Source organism: Haliotis rubra, unplaced genomic scaffold (genome assembly GCF_003918875.1).
Source record: "Haliotis rubra isolate DU_JTF1 unplaced genomic scaffold, ASM391887v1 Scf150, whole genome shotgun sequence".
In the NCBI taxonomy this organism is placed as follows: Eukaryota; Metazoa; Mollusca; class Gastropoda; order Lepetellida; family Haliotidae; genus Haliotis; species Haliotis rubra.
The window spans coordinates 1,620,993-1,638,556 of record NW_025765448.1 but is presented as its reverse complement, the minus strand read 5'-3'; the positions used below and the strand labels follow the sequence as shown (position 1 = coordinate 1,638,556).

The following is a 17,564-nucleotide window of genomic DNA, read 5'->3' as shown; positions in this document are numbered from 1 at the left end:
TCTGCCCAAGTGCGTACATCATAAATTCATAATAGCTCTCTTGTGTGCAACATTATCTTCTTAGTTGCTGTTACACCATACTACCAGGCTCCCTGTCCCCATTGTGATATAGAGCCTTAATGATAAATGTTTAATTGAACTATTGAAAGAAAGTTTTCTGAACATAATGATAAAGGTGATAATATAACACGGTTCTAATGGTCAGTGTTGTTTGCTTCAACAGAATGCACTTCACTGCAGTAATCAATGTAATTATTGTTACTGTTTGTCAGTGATTCATTCAGATTCTCCAAATATAAACATGTGTAAACATGAACTATTACAAAATGTAACCAAAAACATGATTTAGGTGAACTATCTGAGCTTAAAATCTCATGTGACCTCCAATAACTAAGAACATTGACCAGAATGTCATTATACAGTCCTACAAAATTTAAAGACTTTGGCCTTTATGATAAGTTGATAACATATGTCCCATTATGAAACAAACAAAAATACCAAAATAATGTGAATTGTAAAATGGTCACTCACAGCCAGCGGCTCTGCTAATAAGTGGAAATAAAAGATTGGTCCATTTGAGGACACTTAACTTAGCAGAGACAACTCTGGGTGACCCAATATGTTGCAGAATCGGAACCATATCGCGATATTCGTATCGCGAGATACTGTACCGGTATGTACCGGTTTACCGGTAATATTGCACAGTCCTAGTAGTAAACCTCTCATGATTTAAGGGGGCAGTGGGGTAGTCTAATGTTTAAAGCGTTCGCTCGTCACGCCGATGACCCGGATTCGATTCCCCACATGAGTACAATGTGTGAGTGAGTGAGTATGGTTTTACTCCGCTTTTAGCAATATTCCAGCATATCAAGCGAGCACACCAGAAATGGGCTTAACACACTGTACCCATGTGGGAATCGAACCAGGGCCTTCGGCAAACGCTTTAACCATTAGCTATCCCACCGCCCCTGTGTGAATGAGGGTGTGTATATATGTTTAGTTATATACAAAAATTTAAACCTTTCTGCTTTTATTAAACATAAGTGCCATTGAGTCCTTCACTACCCTGGGTGAGAGTCCATTATTTGTAACAGGTGCAGCAATGTAACATCAATTAAGAAAACAACGTCTTGTGATGTGATCAATCCCCTGAAATCCGTCTCTCTCGTCACAGAATTCCCGAGAATGCCCTTGAGTATCTTTGTACGTCAACTTTCGGCCTGTGACGTGAAATCCCCTCTATCTATCTACCCGGGTTAAACCAATTGGTCTTCAGTAACCCAGGCTTATCGTAAGAGGCGATTAACGGGATCGGGTGTTCAGGCTCGCTAAAGCATGTCATGCTATCCCAATTGCGTAGATCGATGCTCATGTTGTTGATTCGGGTTTATTCGGGTCGGACTTGATTATTTACAGACCATTCATATATAGCTGGAAACAACCAACCAACCAGCCGCTCTATAATCAAAGCAAATTTGCTCCTAGAGACTGAAGACCCCTACTGTCTGTATATAGAGCCACTTCGCTTTGGTTGGGCGAAGAAGAACCTTTCATTGGGAGGAAGTTGTGGTATCAACTCTCAGTTCACCATAATCATCTGAATATCCATGTACATCGATATGTACAGACCGGGGGGGAAAGAGCAGAAATGAACCATTTTATAAAATGACAACGACATCACAGTCTTGAGAGTATCAACCCGCCAAATATCTCATATTGTCCCTTAGCCTTTCATGAAACTGTCCCATCCCGAAATTTCTCGAACGATCACAGCTGTTGTGAGTGTACATAACCAGGGGAGGTAACTCTAATCACAATTGAAATATGTGTGTGAACCTTTGAATTCATTGACTACTGCAATTGATTGGTTAGGTAACTCCCTTTCGTGTCGACAGGTTAGAGCAGTTAAACTGGGCCATCTTAATGAGGATGAGTCAAGACCTTATTGCAGACTGACTTTGAAACGCCTTTTCACTAGTTTGAGATTTGTCTGTACAGAAATTTTAAGATCAGTTTTACATTTCCACTTTTACAACGATTTTCTTCATGGAAAGTATTTTTGTCGATTTTTTTCAGTCAAAGAAAAAGGCAAGAAACAATAAAACAAAAATTTCTATCGTCGTTAGAATGCTTCTTGGTATTGTTCAAAAGAGGTGAGGTGAAATTGGGTTTAACGTCGTACTTGAGAATATTTCGCTCATATGACGACGTGCATGCGTGTGTATGTGTATGTGCGCCTGCTTGTACTAGCCCAGACTGAAGCTGGTTTTATAGTGCTAGCCAATTGAGATACCACGCCGCAGTGAAGCATGAATACCCCACTCAGACACATTATACTGACTCCGAGTCGACCAGTCCTTGTTGTACCAATTAATGCCAAGCGCCAGGCAGGGACCAACAAGTACCATATTTTAACGTCTTTTGGTATGACGCGGTCGTGGATCGAACCCGCGACCTTCTGCTCTCCGGGCGGACGCTCTTACAACTACACCACGGAGGCAGTGTTCAAAAGAGAATTGCTGGAAATGTAATAGGGCTGTAGGGTAGCCTAGTGATTAAAGTGTTCGCGCGTCACGTCGAAGACTTGGGTTCGATTCCCCACATGGGTACAATGTGAGAAGCCCATTTCTTTATTGTCCCCCGTCGTAATATACGACGAAATCACACACTCACTCACTAAAATATTATATTATTTTCACAGAACCGATTTTGTAAGCCAAAAAGTATGTTTCCTAATTATCAAAGTGTTACACACTATACTGACCAACATCGTTAACAGACCTCTCCAAGAAGTTGACAGTGTCACTATAGGTCAGTCAGTCATGTAGATAAGACACACCAGGTTAAGAGATTAACGGTTATCACAAACGCAGCTGGAGCTAGTTTTGACCTTAGGTCACTCCGTTGTTTGGATGAGGTCACTGGAATAAATCATGCTTTTCATCTTCAATAAGTCCATTGCCGTTAAAACAAACTCTATTATCAAAACTTAGACTTGTATATCTGCCCATTTCTATTTTAAAAGGTGCAATATCACATCTAAATTTTGCAGAGGCCGAGGGTAATTCGGGGGCATAAAACTGCTGACATAACTTTCACAACAATAAAAATCTTTAAAATATCTGTAGGTACGGAACTTACTTCTACTATTCATATCAATATCTCTCCATAAACGTTCTTGCTAATGTTTGACCCGTGAAGATCCGGGGTAGAATAGGTCTTCAGCAACCCATTCTTGTCATAAAAGGCGACTATGCTTGTCGTAAGAGGCGACTAACGGGATCGGGTGGTCAGGCTGGCTGACTTGGTTGACACATGTCATCGGTTCCCAATTGCGCAGATCGATGCTCATGCTGTTGATGACTGGATTGTCTGGTCCAGACTCGATTATTTACAGACCGCCGCCATATAGCTGGAATATGGCAGAGTGCGGCGTGAAACTAAACTCACTCACTCACTCACTCCTGCTTAAATGTTTAACAAAGTTGTCCTTTAGGGAATCTTGCATATTTGTACAGATAAATTAAGTATTTATGCGAGTGGTTATATATGAAACATGCTGCATATTAAGGTCTGCCAATTTTGATGAAAAATGGCAGTTCCAATTTACGATTAGCAGTAAGCCTTTCCGACCATAAGAAAGCAAGTATAGTTAAACGTTCAGGCATATTTCTAACACAACACCACTGTCTAAAGAAACACAACGATTGTCGGACAATGGGGGTGAGTGAGTGAGTGCTTTTAGCAATATTCCAGCAATATCACTGCGGGGGACACCAGAAATGGGCTTTACACATTGTGCCCATGTGGGAAATCGAACCCGGATCTTTGGCGTGACGAGCTGACGCCTTAACCACGAGGCTACTCCATCGCCCCTTGGACAATAGGACGGTTCTATCCGGTGTCCCCATTGATATCATTGTTCGGTGCATATTTACTCATGCATTCCAAGAAAAAACAATAGCTCTGTGATGAACTGTGTTGATTGTAGACACATGACGATTACCTCATAATATGCAGGCCATACCGTAGTGTTGCATAGCTTAGAGAAGGTGTTAAAATACATAACCTTCTATTGTCTTAACCTTAGAAATAAGTGGTCCTTGAGCCCTGCTGGCAGGCTTAGCCGCAGCCTTTGCCTCTGAATTATACTTAAGGTACACCGTAAGTAGTAAACTAAAATAGTAAAAGCTATAAACAATCAGGCGCGTAGCAAGTCATTTTTTTATCGAGTACGCCCGATAGGTGCAAAATTTATTATTTAGACATTATTGAGAGCTTGTCCAACGTTTTTAGCAACAATCATGTGTAAGCCAGGCCTTTTTATAATGGTAGCTACGCCACTGATAATGATTAAAACCGACACTCGAGACTCGCTGTTTAGTTTTACGCCGCACTCTGCAATATTCCAGCTATATGGCGGCGGTCTGTAAATAATCGAGTCTGTACCAGACAATCCAGTGATCAACAGCATGAGCATCGACCACGCGATCCCGTTAGTCGTCTCATCTCGATCTGCGCAACTGGGAACCGAGTCAGCGAGTCTGACCACCCGATCCCGTTAGTCGTCTCTTACGACAAGCATGGGTTGCTGAAGGTTCATTCTAACCCGGACCTTCACAGGGTGCTTAAAACCGAATTACCAACAGTACATTCCTTTTTGGTTTTAGATACACTGGGATCATGAGATCGTGTTTACAGGGACACTGAAATGTCTGGTCACTTCATTTTGGTCCATTCCAGTCTCTGGCATACCCACGGAGCAGAGACGCTGAATTTCTGGAAGTCGTGGCATGGCTTAGTTTAGGTTGAAATTAACGTGTTTTCCACAACATTCTGAGGCAAGAGAATAATCAACCGTTATGCAGTTTTCAATGAGTGAACTTCAAGCGTCAAAAGCATGCAAAATGTAAGCAAGTTCATTGCGCACAAAGTGCACGTGCAACGCGCAATACGTGACATACATTTCCTGCAAAGTGCTTTACTACTCGTGTTTTTAGTGTTATTTTTATAACGTTTCAAAATAACTTATATTTTATTTTATGCAGTTACTTTTTCCGTTAGTATACATACATCCTCCGTCCAGTCTAAGTAAACTTATTCGTTACACTGCTGTACTGAGTCTAACAAAACCTAGTAGAAGGTCGCGTCAGCTAACCTTTTGGACTGACCAATCAGAACACAGCTTACCAAATCGCGACAGTTAACATTCGCACATACCGTTTGAACCTTTACCTCAAACACTCGAACGATTCCGAATGCTATTTTCCGCACGATCTCTTCCGAGTGATACACGCAATGAGTAAAAAGTCGCTGAAAATAGCGTTTTTGTCATCTTGCGAAAATATAAGCAAATAGTAACCATGTCAAATATCTGTGTTTTATGCGGATTTTCGTTGGTTGATCAGTGTCAGCGACCAGGGCATTCGTGAGCAACTCGTGTTATTCCGGGACAAGCCGAATAGCGAGGAGGTTACGGACAGGGGCGAGTGGTGACGACTGATTCGGCTTGTCCCGGAATATCACGAGTTGGTCACGAATGAAGCCGAATAGCGTCTTCTTGGAGTTTACGGAAAGGGGCGAGTGGTGACGAATGGGACTAGGGAAGAGAAAATCCCAAAACCGTTTTGTAAGTCCCGCCGAACCCTAACAAGTAGTCGTTGTCTGATTGGTTAAATCCGATCGGCCGTCTCGCGTTTGATTGGACGATCAAAGGTTAGCTGACGCGACCCATTCGTGACCAAGTCGTGTTATTCCGGGACAAGCCGAATAGTGATTCGTGCTCCTCTGGAAGGATTTCATATTGGCGTAGGAACATCAAAACTACTTCAAACAGGAACGATAACTCTATTCCTGTTTGATCCCAATGGTACTTAATATCACCGAAGTACTCATGCATTGTATTGCTGTTTTTGTTTTTGCTATTTATTCTAAAGAATTAAACCTCCTTGGTACAACTAAAAGAAAGAAAAGAAAATATTTGTTAAAGACATATTCTGACGTAATTATTACCAGATATTCACCTTATATTTCCAATTATATTTCTGAAAAGGGTTCAATAATCACAAATGGGATTTGTTTTATCGAATATGCAAATCAAATTTGTAAAAAAAAACCGCTACATTAAATCCAATAGCAGAAACTCAAAATATGACTTTTATAATATTTCTCAAACTGGACATACGTGTAACCTTGCTGTCATACCACAAGTGGAATTTTAACTGAATTCGCTGAAAAATATATAAATGACCACAAGAAGGTCAGACTAAAATATTCCAAGAGAATTGAAATATATGCCTAATGTTAAAGATTAAAGTTGATTAGTTACATACAGATATAATATTATTGTTTTGAAACTCGTAGCGATATATAATTACATTTCCTAAAATTGTTGGAGGCACACGTGCAATCTCCATAGCAAGCCCGCAAGATCGTCAGAAACACCTTCAGTTGGACCCATGAGAGCCGTTATGTCAACAAACGCACGTGCGTGTATTTCAATCTCTCACCGTCAATCACATGATGCTTATCCAACACTTCACATTAGACAGCAAAATCCTGTTAGCTAAGTTCTTTGTACTTTCAATATGACGATATATATTTTTAAACAATGACATAATGCCATAAACGATTTAACTACTCGGGATTATTTTTACCAAAGCACCGCAGTCATTTACGCGCGTTCTGATTGGTTTGTCATATTTTCGCACATAACAAGCATCGAGAGGCGAGTGGTGACGAATGGACGCGACCTTCTACAAGGTTTTGTTAGACTCAGTATAGCAGTGTAACGAATAATACTGAGCCAAAGTTTACTTAGACTGATCCTCAGTCCTAAAATGTCTTTCCTGGGTGAATGAAGATAAAAGTATGATGGAAATGGCCAATATGCTTAAAGAATATGGACTGAATGGTCTTATGCGGGAACACCTACCGGAAGTGGGTGGCTGATTGTTGTTTTACGCCGCACTGAGCAACATGGTGAGAGTCTGTAAATAATCGAGTCTGGACCACTCACCCCTTTCCGTAGCCCCATTCGGCCTGTCCCGGAATAACACGAGTTGGTGGTGGATATAGTGCTGAGACGTAGAAATCAAGTCCAACTGGGATTCGAACCCTCGACCACCCTCTCAATTTCACCGCGAACTGTGTTTACAAAATACACATCAGATAATCACGGCAATTATGATTCACAGGATAGTCCAGAAACAATATAGTCCTGGCCGCCGTCATAAGCTAGAATTTTATAACAGCAAGCGCAAACACACATCCGTCAACATGAATCGATGAATAATCACACGTAATTTGGCTCCCCTAGCCGTTGTTCACCTGATGACTGAGAACCTTTTGAGCAGCTGTTCCATTGGTGTTATAACACGTGTTGAGGCTTGGGATAATAATTCGGAACGTTTCAGAAATGGCAAACACACGGTAAGTGATTGTCTTGCTTTTGGGATTCACACACACACCCCATCCTCGCCCACTAGACATTAATTATAAACGGTCCCATAGTTGATCATGTTCAAATCATTAAATGATGGTAGGTAGGTTCATTTCAATTCGTTATGCAGTTAGTGTAGGCCACATCCGTGTACATGTCAAACGACATAATTGGATTAAATGCTGACATTCAACTCAGTGTTCTACAGACTGACATTGTATGGTAAATGTGCATTGCAAGATTCTTAATTAGGGTACAATCGCTAGTTGATGTGAGGATAGTAAACTTAGATTTAGAAGGATATAAGTAATACTTTGTGTGTACAGAATTTCCGAGTAACTGGCTGTAAGAAGAGCAGATTAAGAGGAAGGGGTACTCGTCTTTCACGCACCCCTTCACTGTCTTTCACACAACACTGACTTGTATTTCTTTCACTACTGATATATTTTCTGGTCTCAATACTTAACTGATGTGAAAAACATCGATATTGGACGCCAGCAAATCTATTTGTTTTGGCGGTATGACAACTAAGGTATAGCTCTGTACCAGAGGAGACGTTAAAGAAGACGTCAGATAAAGTTTGGTTACCTTTTTGAAGTAGGCTATGCAAGTCTTGTAAAGAGATAAGAATTATGAAACATTTAGGGTGGTCTACGTACTGTTGTTCCCAGATATAACCAAAATCTATGTTAAACAATAGAGACTTACATTTGGATGCCCAGTTACAGTCCGTTTGAGTCAGAAACAGACCGATGAATTGCAAATTTTATCATTGTACAAAATTGCCACATCAATATAAATAGTACACGTTTCTCATTTACTAATACCCAACAGCTTTCTTATATTTGAAAATTTTCCGGACTCCACCAAAAAAGTTCTTTAAGAAACTATCATTAAAATTTTGACACAGTTCACTATTTGTTATGAGGGAGGAGTGCAGAGAAAGGGACAGCCAGGTGTTAGAGAAGCACGTGCACAAGTGCCCACCAAGTTATTGATACATTAGCCTGTGCTGTGCCATCTCCATCCTTTCTCGCACACCTTTCTCGCCACGCTGTGGAACGCCACGAACGCACTGTAATGGTCTCATTCTAAAAACACTGAATAGTGGCATGTAGTGTGTGAAACCTGGCACTATCTTGCAGGACCAACTCCTGCAACTTAGGCGGTCAATGATCGGAACCTTTAACATAAGCAGTAATGCTTGTTCACCAATTCAATTCATTTCCATGAATAAAAATATGTTTAAACCATAAACCATGATCGGAACCTTACGAATTCTTATGATTTCGTCACCGTACAGCTAAAATTCTTCGTGTAGGATATGACCCCCACATCATGACACTTTCACCACCATATCGGTCAACCTGGGCGGGACAATTCTGGGCAAAGTGTTCATTTCGAGCGGAAGGTCGCGGGTTCGATCCACGACCGCGTCATACCAAAAGACGTTAAATATACTTGTTGGTCCCTGTCTGGCGCTGGGCATTAATGGGTACAACAAGGACTGGTCGGCTCGGAGTCAGTATAATGTGTCTGAGTGGGGTATTCATGCTTCACTGAGGCATGGTATCTCAGTGGGCTAGCACTATAAAACCAGCTTAAGTCTGGGCTAGTACAAGCAGGCGCACATACATACACATACACACGAATGCACGTCGTTATATGAGCGAAATATTCTCAAGCACGACATTAAACCCAATTTCACCTCACCTCACCTCACCTCACCTCACCTCACCTCACCTCACCTCACCTCACCTCACCTCACCTCACCTCACCTCACCTCACCTCACCTCACCTCACCTTCACTGGTCAAACCGGAAGTGATGCGGGTCTTCACTTGGTGGAACCTGAGACCACGGATATTGTGCTTAGAGACGTAGAATTCCCGGCCAACTGGGATTCGAGCCCAGGGCGTACCCGACATGCAAATCAATTCGCGGGGCCTCAGGCCACTCGACCACCCACTTTGTTTCACTGCAAAATATATGTTTGCAAAATACATATCTGATACTCACGGCAATAAGGATTTACATGTACAGTATGGACCAGAAACAATGTATTCCTGGCCGCCGTCACTGAGCAAGAATTCTGGGGAGTTAACAGCCAGCGAAAGCACATATCTGCCACAATGGATCGTTCATAAACTGAACAAACGCACGTTAATATGACTCCCGTCGCCATTGTTCACCTGCTAAACGAATCCATATAACGTATGATTGAGAACCTTTTGGGCAGCTGTTCCATTGTTGCTATAACACGGTGTTGAGGCTTGTGGAAAATAATTCGGAACGTTTCTGAAATGGCCAAAACACGGTAAGTGATAGTCTTGAATTTGGTGATTACGTCATAATGTTCAAACGGTTTGATCCATATCAGTTTTGCTGATGGGGCGGTGGGGTAGCCTAGAGGCTAAAACGTTCGCTCATCACGCCGAAGACCCGGGTTCGATTCTCCACATGGGTAAATTGTGTGAAGCCCATTTCTGGTGTCCTTCGCTGTGATATTGCTACAAGCGGCGTACACCCCAACTCACTAACTCGCTGATGTGTTTTGGACTCGGCTTTCGGATGATGACAAGGTAGATTCAATTCAATTAGTTATTACGTTAGTGTACGTCATCAGCCCAAACCTACATACATGTATGTACATGTCAGAAACAAACGACATAATTCGACTTAATGATGACATTCGTACTGACATTGCATGGTAAATGTGCATTGCAAGATTCTAATTACAGTCAATCATGGGTTGACATAAGGATACTAAACATAGATTTAAGAAGGATATAAGTAATACTTTGAGGGTATATAATTGTCACGTAACTGGCTATAAGAAGCGCACATTCAGAGAAAGTGATACTCGTCTTCCACATAACCTTTGTGGCATATACAACAAAGTCTTTTATTTCTGTCAGTATCAAATACCTTCCAGTCTCAATACCCAACTGATGTGAGAAACATCGAAATTGGGCGAGAACAACCCGAAATATTTACTACAATATAGTTCCACAACTAAGGTATAGCTGTCTACAAAGGAGACTTTAAACAAGGAGTAGGATAAGTTGTGTTACCTTTTCTAAGCAAACTAGGCCAGTCTTGTTCATGAATAAATTTTAAACGAGCTAAGAATTCCAATACGAAACATCTTGGGTGGCCTGTGTACTGCTATTCCCAGATATTACCAAAACCAGATAAACAATAAAGACATTTGGATGCCCAGTACGATTAATCAAAACTAGCTGCCTGCATTTAATACTGAAGACATTTTGGGGTAGCGATTGTCTGGCATTCATAATAATTTTAACCAATAACTTATAACTCTCTTATATGCATAAATATACAAAGGGTAGCGTCCACATTCACCTCTTGCAATATTATTAGGTGTGAACTCCAAGAAAACGATTGCAAGCCAGCGGGTGTACTGTTTTCGCATCACCATTTTGATGCAACCCCCCCAAACTCGAAAGTAGGATTGGGACTTTTTTCACTATAACATATTTTGAAGGATAGGTCATACCCTGAACAATTAATCTTTGCCACGGATCTTAGGAGAGCAAACAAAGCCTTTTTTTCCATTCTTATGCAGCATTGGAAAAGTGTCTAGACCAAGATAAACTTCCAGTAAAAGTGACACGTACATATTTATAAAAAGACATACAGTCTAATTTCATATCTTTATATAAGACCACAAGGTAGAAATGCACCATGGCGTCGAACGATGACGTGGCACCAAGCCCCGATGACATGGAAGATGATCATTTTACTGTTAGACCGTTTGCCTGATCCAGACTTGATCATTCGTATTGACAGGGAAAATAGTGTTCTGGATTTATGAAGCCTTCACTCACTCACATCTATGACGATGCATGCTCGATTATTTAAACATCGCTATACATCATTAGAAAACAATGTATTTCATGAATAACTTGGTCTATTACACACATGTTCTGAATATCTTTCTGAGATAATTTTGGGTATTTGAAACAGGTGTTTCGTAACCAGTTGAACGTTATCCAACGAGTGTTGTGTAACCAAACTAGGTTATTCAACGACAGTGACGTCAAAACACCTCGATATTTTAAATCCACATTATAACTCTATTCAATGAGCTTTTGATCAAACATGTCAACCAAACAGAACATTCATTTTGTTCATAATTAACATTCAGTTTCCGTGTCCTGTGGATTAGTATTTTTCTCTTTTCAATTAGAATATTTACAATTGTATATTTTCATCAGCCAATATAATAGATCATTTGGTCTCTGTTTTCATCTATAATGAAGTCGTGACAGAGTTACCTCCCTTTCGTTTTGTTTACAACTAGCATCGTCTGCTCTATTTATCATCATGGATCACACTGTTTTCCCGTCTTGTTCCCGTTCAAAAATGTGTCATTTTCCAGATTCAACACCCGTTTTGTAACCTCTATGTACATTGACACATTTTGAAAGCCACATTGTTGATGCAATTTTAAATGCGTTCCCAGCTGCCTTGTTGTGTCTATCGTCCTTTGTTTGTTTGTTGTTGAACGGGGCTCAATATTCCAGGTATATGGCGGCAGACCTGACACGTCATTGTATTTCAATTGCGTAGATCGATGCTCATGATGTTGATCACTGGATTGTCTAGCTCAGCGGATGGGTACCCCTGAATATCCGGGTTAGAATTGGTCTTCAATAACCCATGCTGGTCGTAAGAGGCGACTAACGGGATCGGAGGGTCAGAATCACTGACATGGTTGACACATGTCATCGTATCCCAATTGCGTAAATCGATGTTCATGCTGTTGAACACTGGATTGTCTGGTCCAGATTCGATTATTTAGTCCGCCGCCATATAGCAGAAATCTTGCTGAGTGCGGTTTTAAACAACAAACAAACAAACAAACACATAAACAATCATCGGTGATTCCTGGGGATCTGTTATAATCTGGCATCCCCACGGAGCAAAACTGTGTTCCACAGGAGATATCGCTTTGTGATCAAACGATATCTCCTAGGAGATATCGTTTTGGGTAGATTTTGTACAATGCCCTGACAATGCTTGACGTCATGTACTTGATGACGTCACAATGCTATCATCATGCACTGCAAGTCTAATGGTAGTAAAAAGTTCAGAGATGTACATTTTCATTGAAAATTAATGAAGAGTGATTTTGGATGATAAATAGAATCTCACCCTCGTGTCTTCTGATATCAAATATAAACACTCGTTGATAAAGTAAAAATATCCTCGGCAAGCCTCGGTTATTTGTAACTTTATCAACTCGTGTTGATATAATATCATTCTCTATTATCGGTCATATTTGGGCCATATTGTGACGAAAACAATTTAAAAATATATCAAAGGTCAATAAAGTTAGAAAATAAAAGCCTTGACGAAGAACAGTAAAACTACTAGTGTATCACGGATATTCATTTAAAACTAGTAATTAAAGGTATGCAAAACGGAAGATCCTCACCTGTCAATAGATATTCATGAGTATATCTTGTGTGGCCAATACGACATCGTCGCATGATGACCTCTTCAAATCTGGACTGACAACCCAAGTAGGTGTAACCATTTATTTCGAGTTTATTTCATGTAATTGTTAATACCTACCTGGGTGTCCCACCCTTTCTGCATCAGATTACGGATGTACGTTCTAATGCTAGCCCTGTAACCAGAGTATGGGATAAGAAGTGGTGTCACAGATTTGTGGAGTGCTGCCTTAGCAGCAAGATCAGCCATTGTATTCCCAGAAATGCCAACGTGGCTGGGTAACCAACAAAAGACGATGCCGTATTGGCCAGTAGCAAGCTCATTATACAATTCAATAATTTCTAATAAAAGTGGATGTTTACAAGAATGAGTTTAAAAGCCTGAAGACACGAAAGGGAATCGGAAAAGATGAAGTATTGATTATATTTACGGTGTTTATTAATATATTTAAGTGCTGTTAATATGGCGTTAGCTTCTGCTGTGAAAATAGAGCTATTATTTGGTAGTCGAGAAGATATTGTTTGGGATCCAATAACAGTGGCACATGCCACCGCACCACCATCCTTGGATCCAAGAGTTCGTCAGCACACAGAGTTTCGTATAAAGGCCAGTTAGCCTTTTTGAAATTCCATCTTGATGGTGGGGGAACATCAGATGGAGCTGCTGGTTTTAGAACTGTAGGAAAGTGGTCGCTTCCACAAAGGTCGTCATGGACGGACCATTCAAATTCATTCAGGAGATTAGAATAGGTACCAGTACCGGGATGGAGATAAGTGTGTGAGCCATCGTTATAAATGCATAAAGCATTTTTTTAAATGAAATTTTCAAGTAACTTTCCTTTACTGCTTGTATGCACACTGCCCCAGGGTGGGTTATGACCATTTAGATCGCTCATAATGATGCAGGGCTTTGGAAGCTGGTCGTAAAGCGCTTGAAGATCAGTTAGATGAAGCAACGATGTTGGGGAATGTAAAGAGAGCATAAAGTAAAACAATGTGCATAGTTATCCGAACTGCAACAACCTGAAGATTTGTATGAACTAAAACAGGGCTGTGGATAACACCCTGCCTTATGAAAACAGAAGATCGACCTGTAGCTTTAGTCCCTGGAGGGGAGAATGAATGGTAGGTACTGTCAGATTCTTTAAGGTGTGTCTCCTGGAGACACTATGCTGACGGCTTATAATCTTGTAATAATAAGTGCAAATCATTTATATTGGACCTGAGACCTCTGCAATTCCACTGAATGAGTGAACTAGAACCATTCATGTTATAGGTGTCTGTACAGGGGATCTATTTTTCCCTTTTCTAGGCGACTTACTTCTGTTACGCCCATGGTGGAGAGGAGAGACATCCATGTCCTCCAATGTTTGAGATCGATTTTGTATCCGTACAGGGTCACGCTGAGTGAGTGAGTGAGTTTAGTTTTACGCCGCACTCAGCAATATTCCAGCTATATGGCGGCGGTCTGTAAATAATCGAGTCTGGACCAGACAATCCACTGATCAACAGCATGAGCATCGATCTGCGCCATTGGGAACCGATGACATGTGTCAACCAAGTCAGCGAGCCTGACCACCCGATCCCGTTAGTCGCCTTTTATGACAAGAATGGGTTGCTGAAGACCTATTCTACCCCGGATCTACACGGGTCAGGGTCACGCTGACCCTTTATACAATCTGAATGATTAGAATGATCAAGTTTTTTGTTTGTCGTTTTCATAACAGGGGATGTTTTGGGTACCGGATTTTAGGGGTTTGTGATTGTGAGTGTAATTGACAAAGTTGTTTTACTTTATTTTTGGCAAATTCTATTTTCTGTTTTAGTTTCATTTTTCTCGAATCTTTTACTTTTGTTATAAAATAATAATTTACAATAGTTTTTTTGATATCTGGGTTTGAACCCACATTTCTTTGTTTCTACTTATTTTTTTGTTAGACTTTATAGCAAGGGGCGATTAACTCTAAAGCCAGGGGCGGGTTTCTCTAGTTATTCTGGTTTTGACCATGTGCTTGCTTAATGATGCAGCAGCCTGAGTTGAGAAGTTGTTGACCCTATTACCCCAAAAATAACGGTAGGAAATTAAATGTTTTAATATTTCATTAAGTGTTTGTTAAGTATATGTTTAGAATTTATCATTTGTAATTTTCTTAATAAATTTAATTTCATTGTTTAGTAAGTCTAATTTCTATCATTTTCTTTGAGTAATTTAACTCAAAATCACCTTATATTTTGTTTCAGTTATTTTAATAGTATTTTAAAAGAAATTGCCGTGCTTTGGAAAGGAATTACCCGTTGGAACAATAGAACTTCAGTGTGTTTTGGAAAACTGAATTATGAGAACCAAGGAATAAATTAACTCAACCTAGAAGGATTCTTTTTTTAATTTCACACAAACAGTGAGTGACAAATAAATGATTTCATTGAGTATAGAAAGAGGTTTTCTTTCTGTTTCGTGAGAGCATCCATCTGCACAATCTTATATATGATGACATCCATCCACCAAGTCACTGATCCAGACCACCCAATCCCATTAGTCATCTTTTACAACAAATATGGGTTGAGAAATACCAATCATAATCGTCATGGGTTGGTTTCGTCATTGTTTAAAATGATATATAAATACACAAATTGAAAGATGTATCATCATCGGATACTAACAATATAAAATCAATACAAATACATTTTCTTTGTCATTTCAGATTCAATCGACATTTGAAAAGATACCGTCTGTTCAAAGTAGTTTGTGTATTTGCCTCTGTGTGCATGGTTTCAAAACTTTGGTATTCCTTTCTTCGAACACGAATGCTCATTGAACCACCTGACCAAACGCTAAAGAATGAACCTCTGGCACGGGAAGTTGTCCCTCGACAAAGTCTTGCTTTCTTTGCCACAGCCACCACGCTCTCGTTCCTTCTCCATCGACAAACCTGCTCCAAAAGCCCAAAACACATCGAATTACAAAACTGCAGAAACCGTTCCTATGAAAACTGTTCAACATGCATACCGACGTCTGCCTGACATACACATTCAGAGTGGTGAAAAGAAAAGTCTTGAAGTGCTTCTGGAAAGAGGAGACATTGAACCTGCGACTGACCTTGTTACTCGAGACACAAAGGTCATACTGTGGTATTCCTCAACCAGGTATCACCCAGTCCTTTCTAGATTACATCCCTTGCGTGGATGCCCGGAATCCAGATGTCGGGTTACCACAAACAGAGGCTTCTATACCCAGAGTGACGCTCTTGTGTTCACTGCGCAGCTGCTAGATCGGATGCCACCCGTGAAGCTTCCAAATCAAGTGTGGATATTGCATAACCATGAGTCTCCACAATGGGTGAATAAACACACGTATTTGTACACGGAATCTTGGAGCTCAACATTTAACTGGACGATGGACTATAGGAATGACGCCGATGTCAAAGCCCCGTACGGGATCTTCGAAGAATGGAACATTTCTTAAAGAGGAGCATCCACCAACAAAAAACTATTCTCAAATATGGGCATCGAAGAAAGGTACAGTTGCATGGATGGTAAGCAACTGCAGAGCAGTTAGTAAAAGAATGGAATATGTTCGGGAATTGAGTAAATATGTTCAAGTGGATATATTCGGGGGGGGTGCGGCAACCACAAATGCCCCAGATCCGATGACGAGGCATGCATGGAATACCTTTCGAAAAACTACAAATTCTACTTAGCCTTTGAAAATGCCCTTTGTAAAGATTACATATCTGAAAAGTTTTTCCGTTATTTCAACTCTGATATGCTCCTTGTGACCAGAGGAGGGGCAACTACAGCGACATTGCTCCCCAAGGAACCTTCATCAATGCAGCTGATTTCGTGTCACCTCATCATGTAGCCCAGCGGTTGAACCACCTGGCTCAAAATGAAACTGCCTATGTGAATATTCTTCGCAGAAAGGACCAGTATCGCGCTATTTGGGAGGAATGGCCAATAGTTAAAGATGGGATCATAACATACATGACCTATCATTACGATGCAAAGCCCATGTGTGAAATTTGTGACCGATTGTGGGATGTTGAAAGTAATGGGACTTTCTACAAGAACATCGGGAAGTGGTTTGATAAAGGGCTGTGCTTTGAACCTTCCGATCTACCTTCCGATTGGATATGAATACTTTGGAGAAACAAACATAAAGTACTCGAATAACGTAACCGTGCATTATTTGATGTTATGCCATTTGTTAATGCAAATCGCATACACGACATGTGATTAAAGAAACGGGCATTGTTCTTTCTGAACCAGCGTGAAGTTCTTGAACGTCGATGGCTGATTCTGCTTGCATAAACGTCTCACCATTTTATCTCATCCATGTATCCCAGACTGGGCTGGTGAGTCAGAATTGCCATCAGGAAATATGTCCCAATGACACATGTTGTATCCGACCATGAGATGTGAAGGGCTGCGCATGAGGCCATATGATCTCATCCATGTATCCCAGATGTACGCCGCTGCCACTAAACTGTCGAATCGTTGAATAACGCACCCACTAAGATCTAGGTCTGAATAACGCACTGTTTAAAAAAAAAGACGAAGAATAATTAAAAGATCATCTGTATCATATCAATAAATGAACTGTAAAATTAAGGACCTGGTGCTAAGATTCTTGTGTAGTTTCAT

General features: G+C 40.6%; 1 protein-coding gene across 1 annotated transcript; it reads left to right on the top strand.

Moving 5' to 3' along the window:
- The first annotated feature begins 7,343 nt into the window (after positions 1 to 7,343).
- Positions 7,344 to 17,133, top strand: LOC124270240 (alpha-(1,3)-fucosyltransferase fut-6-like). Its single transcript, XM_046705277.1, has 3 exons — positions 7,344 to 7,431; positions 15,626 to 16,385; positions 16,524 to 17,133. Exons 2-3 carry the CDS (start codon positions 15,763 to 15,765, stop codon positions 16,780 to 16,782), a joined length of 882 nt encoding a protein of 293 aa, XP_046561233.1. The 5' UTR covers positions 7,344 to 7,431; positions 15,626 to 15,762; the 3' UTR covers positions 16,783 to 17,133.
- Positions 17,134 to 17,564: the final 431 nt, after the last annotated feature.

Coding starts and splice junctions, on each gene's coding strand:
- LOC124270240 (XM_046705277.1), top strand. CDS start 15,763: ATGAACCTCTGGCACGGGAAGTTGTCCCTCGACAAAGTCTTGCTTTCT. Junction 16,386..16,523: donor GAAGAATGGAACATTTCTTA/AAGAGGAGCATC, acceptor AATATGTTCAAG/TGGATATATTCGGGGGGGGT.